Source organism: Sinocyclocheilus grahami, unplaced genomic scaffold (genome assembly GCF_001515645.1).
Source record: "Sinocyclocheilus grahami isolate Dianchi unplaced genomic scaffold, SAMN03320097.WGS_v1.1 scaffold316.1, whole genome shotgun sequence".
NCBI classification, from domain to species: domain Eukaryota; kingdom Metazoa; phylum Chordata; class Actinopteri; order Cypriniformes; family Cyprinidae; genus Sinocyclocheilus; species Sinocyclocheilus grahami.
In genome coordinates, this window is record NW_015505495.1 from 782864 (window position 1) to 799249 (window position 16386).

The following is a 16386-nucleotide window of genomic DNA, read 5'->3' on the forward strand; positions in this document are numbered from 1 at the left end:
CAGTTATATATATATATATATATATATATATATATATATATATACATACATAAACATGCAAACCTAAATAACACATAAAATACTGAACATACAAGCACAACAAAGATTTATGGTACAAAACAAAACAACCCCTTACCTCCCTCCGCACCCTAGGGACTTAAATCATGCCACACTAATGGTGCATGATTACTCAGCCTGCATTATCAAGATATAGGAGAAGAGGAGACCAAATCGTATCCAATTTATTTACCAACAGGAATCTATTTTTTTCCAAATGTAGTACCTTAATCATTTCTTCCAACCAAAGTGGGTCAGGCTCTAATACACTGTGTATATCTGACAGAGTTTTAAATACTTCAGTCCAGAATGAGATTTGAACACAGAACATTACTATGCAATGAAGTGGCTACATCAGTCTGACATCTGTCACAATATGGAGAGACATCTGGAAAAAGTCAATGTAATTTTCTTGTGATGTAAATCAGTGAGATCTTTATAACAGTACAGCAGATGCTGTCATAAACTGCTCTAAATATCAGTGGTCGCTGTATATCTCCAGTAATAATAAGATGAGATTGAAATGCTCCAAACATATAATGCAGTGATTGAGAGCTGAAGAAATAAAGGCTCCTCAGAAGATGTGAGATGTTCTGGAGGCTTGTGAAGATCATTCCTCCGCTGAGGAACAGTGAAAGTAAAGCTTCTGGAAACAAACGCTCCTCAAAAGATCCTGAGGATCAGATTTGAGACTCTAAAACATGATTGATGGAGAATCAAGTAAAGCTGAGCTGCTTCAGTCCAGTAAGTGTTCATCTGGAGATATTACTGACGTTATTCTGACCTTTACTTGATAGAAATCAGTTAAGATTTGACACGAGAAGCTCCAGCTGAAGCTGGACGTTTGTACAATTACACTAAAAGAGCTTTAAACTATCAATCAGAGACAGAAGACATGGAGCGGATTGGTAAAGAAAAATCGTAATGTTCTGATATGAACTTCATTTGTTTGTTCACTGTGATCAGGAGGTTCCGAGCTTTAAACTATCAATCAGAGACAGAAGACATGGAGCGGAATGTGTGCGACAGCAAAGTTTGATCATTTAGAGGCCTCTCTGTATGAAATATGATACAGTCGCTTTACGGGGTAAAAGAAATCGTAATGTTCTGATATGAACTTCATTTGTTTGTTCACTGTGATCAGGAGGTTCCCCTCATCTTGCAGATCAGACAGAGATGGTTGAGGACCCTTACGAGTTCCTGCAGTCTCCAGAGCCCGGATCCACCGCTAACAGCTGATGTGACTCTCAGACGGACTCGCTGGGATTATGTGCTGTTCTAAAGGACCGGACAGACTCACTGCATCACCTGCTTGTTTTTAAATAAAACCTTTGTGTCTGATTTCCTCTTTTATATGGTTGTTAAACGCTGTTTTTTCTTCCTGACCACATGTCGTTTGATCTGCAGTAGTGGTGCGTTAAGCTCACGTTGCTTCTCTTTTTTTACCTCGTGAACGTTAGGAAGTAGAACTTCACATCTCCAAAACCCTTTTGTCCAAATATTACTGTGGTTCTCAAATGGTTTTGTTTCAGGAGTCATTTTATACGCAGCCCAACAAAGTGACAGAATCGTTTGACTCGCTGGGATTATGTGCTGTTCTGAAGGACCGGACAGACTCACTGCATCACCTGCTTGTTTTTAAATAAAACCTTTGTGTCTGATTTCCTCTTTTATATGGTTGTTAAACGCTGTTTTTTCTTCCTGAACACATGTCGTTTGATCTGCAGTAGTGGTGCATTAAGCTCACGTTGCTTCTCTTTTTTTACCTCGTGAACGTTAGGAAGTAGAACTTCACATCTCCAAAACCCTTTTGTCCAAATATTACTGTGGTTCTCAAATGGTTTTGTTTCAGGAGTCATTTTATACGCAGCCCAACAAAGTGACAGAATCGTTTGGTGTGCATAAGTAAAAACGAAATGCCTTTCAAATAAAACATTGACATTTATTACACAATTTTGCACAAAGAATTAAATAAAAGATCTAAAGTCATTACTGAGTGACATGAGAAAAATGACTTAAAATTCACAATGTTCACTTTATCGTGGCAAGTTTATTTTTCATGCACAATAGGAATTCAAAGTGCTTTGCATAAAAAGGATTTCATAACAGATCAACATAAAATGCAAGTTTATTTCAAATTGAAAAATGTTGCATTGTAATCACTAGTATGCAGCACAGTGCGTATTCATTAAATGCACAGCTAAAAGAAAACAAAAAAAAAAATGTGAGTTTATTATTTTATGCATTGCATTAAGATGAAAATTCTTTCATGTTTTCCTGCAATGTGCTGAACTCTCACATGCATTCATGGAGAGCTCTCATTTGCATTTGGCTTTGCATGTCCTAGTGGTCACTAGGTAACAGTTAAGATCTCCCAGCCCTGAGAACTTCAATGCTCTGTAGTTTTATTGCAATCACGTTGTTTCCGTATCGAATTACAGTCACACAATGGTGCACATTTTTAGAAGTTGTAATTCCACTTTCATGATTCAGTTTGCTGTTAAATGTTTTCACATTTCTTTGCGTTGATTTGTTGTTTATATGCGCTTTAAAAAAAAGTGTAATGTCAAATGAAGCGTTTCAGCTTCGCATGAGTAGCACATTTATTCCGTTTAATAATCATGAGCTGTAACCAGGCGAAGTGCACCGTGATCTATTAATATTCATGAGCCGCCGCTCGCCATTGGAAGTCTCCGGAGCGTGACGTACGCATGACCTAATTAATATTCAACAGTTACGCTTTCGCTCTAGTGGTTCATATTTTATCCGCTTGAAGTCAGAGGCGCACCTCGCCTCGCGTCCTATTAATTGACGAATAATGAACATTTTAAGGATTTGATATGCTACATTAGATATTGCAGCGTTAAAATAGGATATTAAACAGCTTCAGACTGGATAATGGCTTTGAAAACGACTCTTCTGCTGTACAGTGGACTGTGAAGGAGATGATGAAGAAATCAATGGATCAGCAAACTGTATCCTAGAGATCCAAATGATCAACAACAGATGTTTTTCCAGAGAAAACTGCTGGAAGCTGTTCAATGACGAATGCAAGTGGCTTTTTATTCATGCAAAATGCATTTATTTTTGTATTGTATTATATTTTCTTAGTCACTTTTTAATTAAGCTCTGCCTTATTGTGTTATTAAAAGTGGAATAAAGAAGCAGCATGCTTATTCTGTGTGCAAAGGTAATAGTTTGCATGGTTATGCATAACAGAAGAGTTCCTGGTGCATTGGTTTTGTGTGAGTTACTCATTATTAGACTGTTTTCACTCATGTTGGAGTCCCTCAGAGCTTCTTCAGGATGCATTTCTGATGACATTTGCCAGGCAACACAATCTTTCTGTTCATGCTCAACAGGAACAGCTCAGAGTTGATTTGTTCTCTGTCTGAATTCTGCAGCTGTGAGGTACAACATTATTCATTCTGAAGCTTGAAGACAGAACAAGGAAAATCCGAGGATTATTACGGGTTTATGGTTTAAAAACCTGGGCTTTTTGGGAAATGTGGTTGAAGTGTTATTTTAATATTATGGTATTACATGTTATTGTAGTATTTATTTATATTTGGAATGAGTTTTTAATATTAGTTGAGGTTTTTAGTCATTTTGTTATGTGCTTTTTTATTAATTTTGAATTTGAGTAATTTTAAACTTAAATATGTTTAGCTCAGTTTGTTGTTGTTTGTTTTTTGAGTTTGAGTTTGAGTTTTTGATCTAGTATTTTTATTTTATTCCAACTTTATTTCAGCTTCTAGTTAAAAATAGCAGCACTGGTTGCAAGTCGTTGCTAAGGTGTTCTTGTTGGCCGAGTGATGCTGACTGGTTGATGAAGTTGTTGCTATGGTGTTGCTAAGGAGAGGGTTTATGGTTTAAAAAACCTGGGTTTTTTGGGAAATGTGGTTGAAGTGTTATTTTAATATTATGGTATTACATGTTATTGTAGTATTTATTTATATTTGGAATGAGTTTTTAATATTAGTTGAGGTTTTTAGTCATTTTGTTATGTGCTTTTTTATTAATTTTGAATTTGAGTAATTTTAAACTTAAATATGTTTAGCTCAGTTTGTTGTTGTTTGTTTTTTGAGTTTGAGTTTGAGTTTTTGATCTAGTATTTTTATTTTATTCCAACTTTATTTCAGCTTCTAGTTAAAAATAGCAGCACTGGTTGCAAGTCGTTGCTAAGGTGTTCTTGTTGGCCGAGTGATGCTGACTGGTTGATGAAGTTGTTGCTATGGTGTTGCTAAGGAGTTTCTAAGGTGTTCTAAGAGGTTGCTAGGCAGTCACTAATGTGTTTTAGTGACTTTTTCTGTACTGGTTTGTGGACGGCATTTCTAGATATATTACCACCGCACAGTTTCATGAATTTTCAATGTTATTTTAGTATTATTTATGTGCCATTCTAGTATTTATTAATATTTTGAATTAGAATTTATTTTTATATTTTCAGTTTTCAGTATATAATATAATACAATATAATATAAAGTCGTTGCTAAGGTGTTCTGGTTGGCCGAATGATGCTGACTGGTTGATAAAGTGGTTGCTAGGGTGTTGCTAAGGGGTTTCTAGGCAGTTACTAATGTGTTTTAGTGACTTTTTCTGTACTGGTTAGTGGATGGCATTTCTAGATATACGTATTACCACCGTTACTTTCAACTATCATGTAAATATATTATATTATATTATAATACAAACTACATAGTTTCATTCAATTTTAATGTTATTTTAGTATTATGTACCATTCTAGTATTTATAAACATTTTGAATTAGCTTTTATTTTTATTTTTATTTTTTCAGTTTTCAGTATATAATATAATATAATAAGTCATTGCAAGTTGTTGCTAAGGTGTTCTTGTTGGCTGAGTGATGCTGACTGGTTGATAAGGTGGTTGCTAGGGTGTTGCTAATGTGTTTTAGTGTTGCTAGGCGATAGATAGATAGACAATCATTGGATAATAGGATGAATTGGATTTCATAAGAGAACAGGCAGAAAGCTTTACGCTATAAAAATGATTTTTCAAAGCTGTAAACGAACCAAAGAGAAAATAAAATAAAAGAGAAAATACTATTTTAGTCTTTCGACTTCAAAATGTCTCACTTGAGTTGATGCATATCTTAATTCTTTGTGAAATTCACTAGCAGTTTGTTTCAAAGTGAATCCGGCACCAGATGTTTCTAGGAGCTGCGTTTAGACGTTTTTTTTCGGGCTCAGGTTGGTGATTTTGGAAAGAAACTAACTCAAGGTCAGTGCTGACAGTAACAGCTTTGTCAAGCCAACATAATGATGTCAGAGAGTCTTTTAAAATGTGTCATTGTTCAGCTTGAAGGGACTCAGTGAAGAGACCAGTTCTGGTGTTTCCAAACCCTCCAGCTGTATTCATGAGGAGTGTGTGTGTGTGTGTGTGTGTGTGAGTGTGTGTGTGTGTGCGCGCGCCTGTTTTTGTGACAAATGAGGACATACATTTGTATAATGACAAAGGTATGACAGGTATTACAAGGAGAAGGTGACTTTTCAGGACATTACCCCATGTCCCCACTTTTCACAAAAACAAACCTGTTTGTGTGTGTGTGTGCGCGCGCCTGTTTTTGTGACAAATGAGGACATACATTTGTATAATGACAAAGGTATGACAGGTATTACAAGGAGAAGGTGACTTTTCAGGACATTACCCCATGTCCCCACTTTTCACAAAAACAAACCTGTTTGTGTGTGTGTGTGCGCGCGCCTGTTTTTGTGACAAATGAGGACATACATTTGTATAATGACAAAGGTATGACAGGTATTACAAGGAGAAGGTGACTTTTCAGGACATTACCCCATGTCCCCACTTTTCACAAAAACAAACCTGTTTGTGTGTGTGTGTGCGCGCGCCTGTTTTTGTGACAAATGAGGACATACATTTGTATAATGACAAAGGTATGACAGGTATTACAAGGAGAAGGTGACTTTTCAGGACATTACCCCATGTCCCCACTTTTCACAAAAACAAACCTGTTTGTGTGTGTGTGTGCGCGCGCCTGTTTTTGTGACAAATGAGGACATACATTTGTATAATGACAAAGGTATGACAGGTATTACAAGGAGAAGGTGACTTTTCAGGACATTACCCCATGTCCCCACTTTTCACAAAAACAAACCTGTTTGTGTGTGTGTTTGCAGCTGAACTGCTTCGGGCGTCACCGCAGACAGACGGCCCCGGCCCCGGCCCCGCAGATCTCCGGCAGCAGGAGCGAGCTGTGTGCTCCGCCACTTCACTCCAGGATCAACGGCTGGTCTCTTCCTCTGCATGGCTTCCAGCTCCTCGCCTGGCTCGTCTACAGCTTCATGGCCATCGTCGGCTTCGGCATCTACTTGCCTCTTCTCCCGGCGCCGTGGAGCTTCGCAGCGTACGCCGTATCCTTTACAAACAATCCACAGAAACACAAACGTTTATGTTAAAAAATCATATGAACAGTGAGTCATGCCAACTCATATTACTTTAACTCATCAAAATCATTTTCAGTTTCAACTAGATGAGATTTTTAAAAAGATTTGTTGAAATGACAGACAATTTGATTATACTTAACTTGTTTTTACAGCACCACCAATGTTCACATTCGGTTCTGCCATAAACATCCAGTTATACTAAGCACCACAATGCACTGCCAAAATAAAGAGGGAAACTATAATTATTTATATGCTATTGAAGTATTTATTAATAGTTTGAATTAACTTGTTTTGTTTATAATATAATATTTTTATTTATATTTTAGTAATTTTGTTATGTGCTTTTGTCATTTTATTAGATTTTTATATATCTAGTTTTAGTTTATATATAATTATTTTTGCATTATTTTATTTTTTTATATATAATATAATAACTACACTTACATCCGTTTCTTTCCATTTCGATATTTTTTTATTTTTTTATTTTAAATTGAGTTATTTTAAATTTAAGTTAAATTTTATTAAGTTATTTTATATGAAAATGTTGAATTAGCTTTTATTTTAATATTTTTTAGTTTTCAGTTTAATTTTAGTGTAAGCATACATTCAGTTCTGCCTTAAAAATCCAATTATATATATTATATACTGTTGTTATAGCTTTTATTTTTATATTTTTCATGTTAATTTCAGTTTTAGTTTTCATTCAGTTCTGCCATAAAAATCCAATTATGCTAAGCAGAAGACTGTAATTTTTGCGCAGTTTATAATAGAATATAATAGAATATAAATAACTACACTTACATCAGTTTCTTTCCATTTCAGTGTTATTTTAGGATTATTTATATACTGTTGCAATTTCATTAATATTTTTTATAGCTTTTATTTTTATATTTTTTCTTTATTATATATATATTTTTTTTTATTATTATATTTTTCACATTCATTTTAGTTTTAGTTTTCATTCAGTTCTGCCTTAAAAATCCAGTTATACTAAGCAGAAGACTGTCACATTGTATTTTTGTGTCACATTGCATTGCCAAAATAATGAGGGTTTCCCGAGCACTTGGTCTGTTCAAAAATATAATAAATAGACAAAATTCCTGTTGCATTGTCTCGACTGATTGCATGCAAACCCAAACATAGCCGAGAACACGACCGGTTCATCCAATTCATGAACAGATGACTCTTATTTTCAAATGAATCAGTAAAAAAGACTAGAAGGGAGAGGTTATTATGTGAGTATAGGAGAGCATAAGTCTAAGTGGACGTCCATGACATGCGGAGTCCCACAAGGCTCAATTCTTGCACCGCTCTTGTTTAGCCTGTATATGCTCCCACTAAGTCAAATAATGAGAAAGAACCAAATCGCCTATCACAGCTATGCAGATGATACCCAGATTTACCTAGCCTTATCTCCAAATGACTACAGCCCGTCAAAGGAAGAAGCAGGCTTCGTCAGCACACAGACAGCACTTAACAGCGTGAGCTCAATTCCAGGCTGACGTCAGCAGCAGCAGATAACCGGAGGATGTAGTCCTCTCATACAGTCGAGCTGACAGTGAGTCAAACGAACTGTTGTTGAACCTTCACACCTCATGTGTAGCTGATCGGCGCAGTGTTTGTTCTGCATTTGGTGACTCACGTGGCGGCGGTGACCGTCGACCCGGCGGATCTGAGCGTTCGGAGGAGGAAGGATTACTCCAGCCCCATGCCTGTGTTTGACAACACCAAACATCAGCACGTCATCCACAATCTGCACTGCACGCTGTGTGAGGTGGACGTGTACGTACACAAACATCTCATATTTACTGAAACACTGTCGGAAAACAATAGATCAAAGCTGAAGAAAAATTAGAATTACATTTTGCTTCCTGCTTCCTTTTAATTCATGAGTGTAAATTGGAAAGACTGAAAAAGGTTTCTGTGTTGGTTAGTGAGATGGCATTACTAGATATTTTGCCACACTTACTTTCAAATATAAATATCATCTAATAACATATCATATAATACAATACAATACAATACTATATTATATTATAGTATATTATATTATAGACACTTACAGCAGTTTCATTCAATTTCAGTGTTATTTTAGTATTATTTATGCTATTGTAGTATTTATTAATATTTTGAATTAGCTTTTATTTTTATATTTTCAGTTTTCAGTATATAATATAACATATAAACTAATCTAACAGCAGTCTCATTCCATTTTATAGTTATTTTAGTATTATTTACATACAGTAATAATGTAGTATTTATTAAAACTTTGAATTAGCCTTTATATTTTTGGTTTTCATTTTAATTCCTTTAAAACTTTTAAAGTTTTAATTATAGACACTTACAGCAGTTTCATTCAATTTCAGTGTTATTTTAGTATTATTTATGCTATTGTAGTATTTATTAATATTTTGAATTAGCTTTTATTTTTATATGTTCAGTTTTCAGTATATAATATAACATATAAACTAATCTAACAGCAGTCTCATTCCATTTTATAGTTATTTTAGTATTATTTACATACAGTAATAATGTAGTATTTATTAAAACTTTGAATTAGCCTTTATATTTTTGGTTTTCATTTTAATTCCTTTAAAACTTTTAAAGTTTTAATAATTTTGTTATATGCTTTTGTCATTTTTATTAATTTTTTTCAATATTTCTAGATTTGTTTTTATTTTTATTTATTTTTAATTCTAGTAATTTTATTACTTCTATTTAAACTTTTATTTTTAGTTTTTCATCCAATAATACTGTAAATTATAAAAAGTAATTTTAGTATTATTTATATACTACTATAGTAATTATAGTTTTATTTTATTTTTTTCAGTTTTCATTTGAAGTTTTAGCAATTTTTTATGGGCTTTTGTCATTTTTAAATATTTCTATTTAGCTTTATTTTTATTTCAGCTTTAGTAATTTTAGTAAGTCAACTTAAATATTTATTCCACTTAGTTTCTAAGTTTTCTAAGCATTTTTTAGCATATATTTACTGTATATTTTACTTTATTTCAGCTTTATTTTAATTAATAAAAACAAAAGTTTTAGTGAACAATAACAATGTTCCGTTTTAATTTAATTTTCTTAAATTCGGCATCCTGTTTTCTACCTCAATTCAAATGTAAGAATTTAAAAATTCTCAGTTCCCTTTCATGGGAACTTCGAACTGCGTCCTCTAGGTTCCCAATAGCGACCCCTAGAGGACGCAGTGTCTCGTTCCCTACTCAGGGAACCATGGTTACATAAGTAACCTGAGACGTTCCCTTTCATGGGAACTTCGAACTGCGTCCTCTAGGTTCCCAATAGCGACCCCTAGAGGACGCAGTGTCTCGTTCCCTACTCAGGGAACCATGGTTACATAAGTAACCTGAGACGTTCATTTGTGAATGCCACACAGCTATAGATGTGTTTTTTCCAGATAAGCGTTTGCTTTAGTGAATAATCAGCTTCTCCTTCACAGCGCACCTAAAGCCAAACACTGCAGCACCTGCAACAAATGCATCGCAGACTTCGACCATCACTGCAAATGGCTAAACAACTGTGTGGGAGGAAGGAACTACTGGTGAGCAGAAGTGCCAGTTGATAACACAAATGTAGAAGCAGCATTTGCATATTTTTGTTTCTAAAGATGTTTGACAGTGTCTGAATGTTCATATAGGAATGACTGGTTTTTCCCAGGTTCTTTTTCATAACCGTCTCGTCTGCTGTCATTGGGATGTTCCTCCTCATTCTTGTGGTCTTGTTTGTCTTCATCGAGCACTATGTGAACCCGGCTGTCCTGCGCACCGCGCCGCAGTTTCAGAGTAAGACCAGCCGTGTCTCTGGACTCAATTCAACTCCTCAGCACAGAAATTAATGTTTTTGTTCATCAAGGATGCATTAAATTGACAGTAAAGACGTTTATAATCTTACAAAACATTTCTATCTCAAATAAACGCTGTTCTTTTGAACTTTCTGTTCATCTGTGAATCCTGAAAAATAAAATGTGTCACAGTTTCCACAAAAATATTGTGCAGCACAACTGTTTTCAACATTGATAATAATCAGAAATGTTCAGCATATTAGAATGATTTCTGAAGATCATGTGACGCTGAAGACTGGAGTAATGATGCTGAAAATACAGCTGCGCATCACAGAAATACATTACAGTTTAACACATATCCACACAGAAAACAGTTATTTTAAATTATAATAATATTTCACAATTTTACTGTATTTTGATTAAATGCAGCAGCCATGGTGAGCAGAAGAGACCTCTCCTAAAAACATTAAAAACCTTAGAAATGCAACTTCTCATTTTCTATACTGCAAAAATTACTTTGATCTTTTGATACTTTGATATTGATAGTCTTGTTTTCTAAAAACAAAAAAACGTGTATCAAAATTATGCTTAAAACAAGAAAAATCTGCGATTGGTTTAAGTTTATTTTTCTTACCCCATTGGCAGATACTTATTTCTTGTTTTGCTTAATTTTAAAACATTTTCAGAAAGCAAGAATCTTATACTCATTACATTTCAGTGTTATTTTAGTATTATTTATATTATTATAGTATTTATTCATATTTTGAATTACCTTTAGTTTTCAGTTTAATTTGTTTTAAAACTTTTGCTTTTGCAAGTGCTTTTGTCATTTTTAACTCTTTCTATTTAGCTTTATTTTTATATTTATTTTATTTGAAAAACAAAAAAAATCTGTGATCGGTTTACTTATTTAAGGTTATTTTTCTTACCCCATTGACAGATTATTATTTAGTTTTTCTGTTTTAAGCATAAACTCACTTTATTTTAATACATATTTCTAAATAGTCATGTTGCTTTTCAAGTAAATGTATCTTGATGGAAGAATCTTTAGATATCTGTGCAGGAAAGCAAAACAAAAATACAGAGTAAGTAATAGATGTTTTTGCAGTGTATAGTTGTAATTTCTGATGTTGTGGTTTGTAATTTCTCTGGCAGCTGTGAAAGGCAACGGCACGTGGCTGGTTTTCCTCCCGGCGGCTCCTTTAGAGACCAGCTCTATCGGTCTGCTGGCGCTGGCCTTCATCACAGTCCTGCTGGCTCTGGCTGCGCTCTTGCTGCTCTGCCACTTACTGTGCTTCCACATTCACTTGTGTGAGTTTGAGCCCGGCGTTATCCACTTTTAAAGGCAGATAGCAGCTTCTGTTCACTCTGTGTCGTGTCTCAGTGTCTCAGGGCATCAGCACTTATGAGTACATCGTCCGGAAGCGTCAGTCGCCGAACCCTAAAGAGAAAGAGCAGGGTCCTCCGGCACTGCCGTCTAACGGAGCCACCACACAGGTACAGACACAACAATATATCACAGATAGAAAGCAATCAATACAGCAAAATGCTAGATAACTCCTTTTGTAATTTTTATAAAATTACTATACAGTTTCATGGATTTCAAGTCATTTTCTTGTCTGTTCAGGTGTGGCCAAAAGCTCATTTTAGGATGTTTAATCGAGCTAAAAGCTCATTCAGAGTATTTATAAATAATGCAATCATCAAATTATTAATAAATCATTGCTTTGAAATGATATGTATTGTTCAAAGCACTATACAAATAAACAATTGCATTCAGTTTAACTGAATTAAATAATACTAAAATAAAATAACTTCTTTGCATGGGGATAAAAAAATATTTTGTATTAAAATTGATGCAAAATAAATTAATTTATAGTTTTTTTAATTGAATTAATTGTAAGATGTTTAACCAAGCTAATTAAATATATTAATAAATACTATAATAGTTAGTTTATTAATAAATCAACTTTTTAATAAAGTTTGTTTATTAAAGATGCATTCAATCTTAGTATTATTTATAATACTACTGAAAATAATTTCTTGATCGTAATATTTAAAACATGCATTGTCTGAAATGCTTTGAAACAATATGTATTGTTAAAAGCTCTACAAATAAACGTGAATTGAAGCATTCTAAAATAACACTGCACAGGAACAAAACACTTGCCATGCAAAAAAAATAAAAATAAATAACAAAAGAATGAATAAAAATCTTGCAATGCAAAGACAACAAAACACTAAATAACTGATGCAAAATATGTTTTTATCATGGATTGCAAGAGATTTTCAGGTGTGGCATGCAAAATAAATTAATTTATAGTTTTTTTAATTGAATTAATTGTAAGATGTTTAACCAAGCTAATTAAATATATTAATAAATACTATAATAGTTAGTTTATTAATAAATCAACTTAATATTTATTAAAAATAATCGTTTGTTTATTAAAGATGCATTCAATCTTAGTATTATTTATAATACTACTGAAAATAATTTCTTGATCGTAATATTTAAAACATGCATTGTCTGAAATGCTTTGAAACAATATGTATTGTTAAAAGCTCTACAAATAAACGTGAATTGAAGCATTCTAAAATAACACTGCACAGGAACAAAACACTTGCCATGCAAAAAAAATAAATAAAAATAACAAAAGAATGAATAAAAATCTTGCAATGCAAAGACAACAAAACACTAAATAACTGATGCAAAATATGTTTTTATCATGGATTGCAAGAGATTTTCAGGTGTGGCCAAAAGTTCATTTCATGTTCAATCATCTGATCTCATGGGAATAGAAGGGAAGTTTTCGACTCCTCAGATCAGAACAGGGTCCCACCCATCAACATCATGCACATTTACACAGACTGGTCTTCTGTGTTTTCTCTTCCTCGCAGAGTCTCGGGCCGCTGGAGTCCCCTGTGAACTGTGACGCGCCGCTCTCCAGCAGGTCTTGGTAAGCTTTAAGTGTGTTTCAAACAGATAGTTAACCCCTTAACTGTCACCGTCCCACCTGTGGGACGCTTGGCACTCTTTTTTGTTGTCCTTTTTAATATATCATTTGAAAGCTTAGAAGCCCAAGATTCATCCTGCGAAAACCATTTTGAAATCGGACATTGCGAAAACCTTTAAAATCGTTTGGCGGTCTCCTCCCCCTTAGTGGGCGGTGTCAAGTGTCATATTACAAAATGCATTACGCTCTTTTACAATCAAAACTTTTTATAATCTTGACAAAAAACATATCATTGGAAAGGTCTGAGTCTCAGGATTCCATATTTAGTGGATAGAAGTAATATTGACAGAGAAATCTAGACATTTGTGACAGAAAAATGCATAAACAAATGTAATAGAGTTTTGGTGGCACATTCCAAATAAATAGATTATGATCCACAAATAAATAGAATGAGATCCATAACGCCCTAAATAAAATCTCACAGGAACCTCTTTTTTCATGTCAACTTCAAATTTGGAACATAACTTATTTAGACATAAGGCTTTCATTTTATACCAATTTTAGAGTAAAACCTGTTACGTAAAATATTTATTATATATAAAATATAATAAAATTAATATAGTGCATTTTCTTTACAGTAAATTTAAACTACCATAACTTTTTGATACTTTTTGATTGTTATTTTTTTGCGATAATCTGCTGATTTTCTTCTTAATTAAAATAAAGCTGAAATAAAGTCAAATATACAGTAAATATATGCTAAACAATGCTTAGAAAACTTGGAATAAACATTTAAGTTGACTTACTAAAATTACTAAAGCTGAAATAAAAATAAAACTAAATAGAAATATTTAAAAATGACAAAAGCCCATAAAAAATTGCTAAAACTTCAAATGAAAACTGAAAAAAAAATCAAATAAAACTATAATTACTATAGTAGTATATAAATAATACTAAAATTACTTTTTATAATTTACAGTATTATTGGATGAAAAACTAAAAGAGACCAAACTTATGTCTGTATTCCAAAGTGTTCATAAATTACAACAGTTTTAAGTTTGGATAGCGCACCTGCATGGGGGTGACAGTTTTGGTCAGATCTTTTCTCAGGCAGTCGCTTCAGATGTTCTGCTACTTTTTTCCCAGTACCTTCAAACTGGAAGATAGAGGACCAACATCCGGTGGACTGCCAGAACCCGTCTGTGCTGAGGTAATCCTGCTCCAAAACAGAGAGAGCTGCCTGTCTAGACCACGTATTAAAGCATCAGAGAAGAAACAACTAATGCTATATCACATCAGTGTTGCTACTGTTAACCAACAACTAAAGGCAACACTATTAAAAAATTTCGGTAATTGAAATAAAGCTGAAAAATAAAATAATTAAATTAATTTAAAGTGAAAATTAGACATTTGGACTTGGCAAAAAAATATGTAAACTAACATTTCAGTAACTGACGTAAAGCTATAATAAAATACAATATAAATATTAGATGAAAACTTTAACAACAACAACAACAGAAAACTTGCGAAAATGATAAATGTTGCCTTGGCAACTAACAGGAAAAAAGTATTAAATCTAGTATTAAAACTAAACCATTATTAAAATTAAAATTAAATAATGTTATGTTTTCGGTATTTGAAATAAAGCTAAAATAAAATAAAATATAAATATTAGATGAAAAAGTTCAACTAAAAAAAAATTAAGCAAAAGTTATGCAACTTACCAGGAAAAAAATTTAAGTACTAAGATTACTAAAACTGAAATAAAATAAATAAATTAAAATTAATTAAATTAAAATAAATAAATAATAGAAATAGAAATAACAAATTACTAAAATCTAAACTAAAATTAAGTGTAAATTATAGAAATAAAAGCTAGTGCAAAATATTAATTAATTACTTTTTGTATTATTGATACATTTTTAATCTTTTAATATTATTATTAAACTAGTATTAATAATAACATAAATACTATTTATTAATAAATTAATGTATTATTTATAATAGTTTATTAAAGATACAATCAATGCAATTTATAATAATACTAAAATAACACTGCATTGAATATACTGTATCTTTTGAACTAGAGAGGTTTGATAATAAATATAATACATTCAGTTCCCAAAAGTATCAATAATAATCATTCAGTGTAATTTCAAATGTACTGATTGACAGATGGAGGAGGTGAATGCAGAGAGACGTCTGGACTACGGCTCTGAATGCCCAGCACTGATGATCCCAGGTAAAGCTGCAGCGTTTTAGCCATCGGCTGATAACTGCAGCCGCACCTGATTGTGTTTCTGTTTCCTGCTGGTAGGTGAGCTTGTGATGTCACTTCCTGCGCACGGGATAGAGAAGCCTCAAGCCCCGGGACGGAGCAGCATGAAGCCGATCATCCAGGACCCGCTGGGAAGCTCCATCATGGTTCATCAGCAGCTGATGACGGATGCGCAGACGCAGCATTTAGGGATGCCTTGAGTCAAAAACACGCTAGATCAAAACATTTCAATCTGACTGACTTTATGCAGCTTCTGTACGGACTTATGTGAGCCTGCAGCACAAAAGCAGTGTTAAGTCGCTGGGGGATATTTGTAGCAATAGCCAACAATACATTGTATGGGTCAAAATTATGCATTTTTCTTTTATGCCAAATATCATTAGGATATTAAGTAAAGATCATGTTCCATGAAGATATTTTGTAAATCTCCTACTGTAAGTATATCAAAACTTAATTTTTGATTAGTAATATGCATTGCTAAGAACTTCATTTATAGATGATTTTCTCAATATTTAGATTTTGTTGCATCCTCAGATTCCAGATTTTCCAAATATTGTCCGATCCTAACAAACCACACATCAATGGGAAGCTTATTTATTCAGCTTTCAGATGATACATAAACCTCAATTTCAAAAAATTGACCCTTATGACCCTTTTGTGCTCCAGGGTCACAGATATATAATGAGCGCTGATGAGAAAGAACTAGGATCTCTGGATTCACCAATTTTATGTTAGACTGAATCTTTGAAGGACATTCAGAGTTTAGTTTGAGGCACTTCGTAGCAAGTAAATTGATTTCCAGCACATTTTGTTACAGAATAAACATTTGTACTTTTTTCACCATAAACACATTCGGTACACAGCAAAG

The 16386-nt window shown here is 33.4% G+C and overlaps 2 protein-coding genes across 2 annotated transcripts in view; both read left to right on the plus strand.

Moving 5' to 3' along the window:
- The window catches only part of LOC107601966 (bromodomain-containing protein 9-like), a 16053-nt gene extending 14655 nt beyond the window's left edge, over positions 1-1398 (plus strand). Inside the window, exon 11 of the mRNA XM_016294339.1 lies at positions 1202-1398. Within this exon, the coding sequence (XP_016149825.1) occupies positions 1202-1296 (95 nt within the window). The 3' untranslated portion in view covers positions 1297-1398. The remainder of the gene's footprint in view (positions 1-1201) is intronic.
- Positions 1399-3226: 1828 nt separating this feature from the next.
- On the plus strand, positions 3227-15837 carry zdhhc11 (zinc finger DHHC-type containing 11). The gene is made up of 11 exons (XM_016294340.1): positions 3227-3247; positions 6218-6451; positions 8088-8266; positions 9945-10046; positions 10163-10287; positions 11442-11597; positions 11671-11783; positions 13185-13243; positions 14387-14450; positions 15416-15482; positions 15558-15837. Exons 1-11 carry the CDS (start codon positions 3227-3229, stop codon positions 15716-15718), a joined length of 1281 nt encoding a protein of 426 aa, XP_016149826.1. The 3' UTR covers positions 15719-15837.
- Positions 15838-16386: the final 549 nt, after the last annotated feature.

Coding starts and splice junctions, on each gene's coding strand:
- zdhhc11 (XM_016294340.1), top strand. CDS start 3,227: ATGCTTATTCTGTGTGCAAAG. Junction 6,452..8,087: donor GGAGCTTCGCAGCGTACGCC/GTATCCTTTACA, acceptor CCTCATGTGTAG/CTGATCGGCGCAGTGTTTGT. Junction 11,784..13,184: donor CTAACGGAGCCACCACACAG/GTACAGACACAA, acceptor TCTTCCTCGCAG/AGTCTCGGGCCGCTGGAGTC.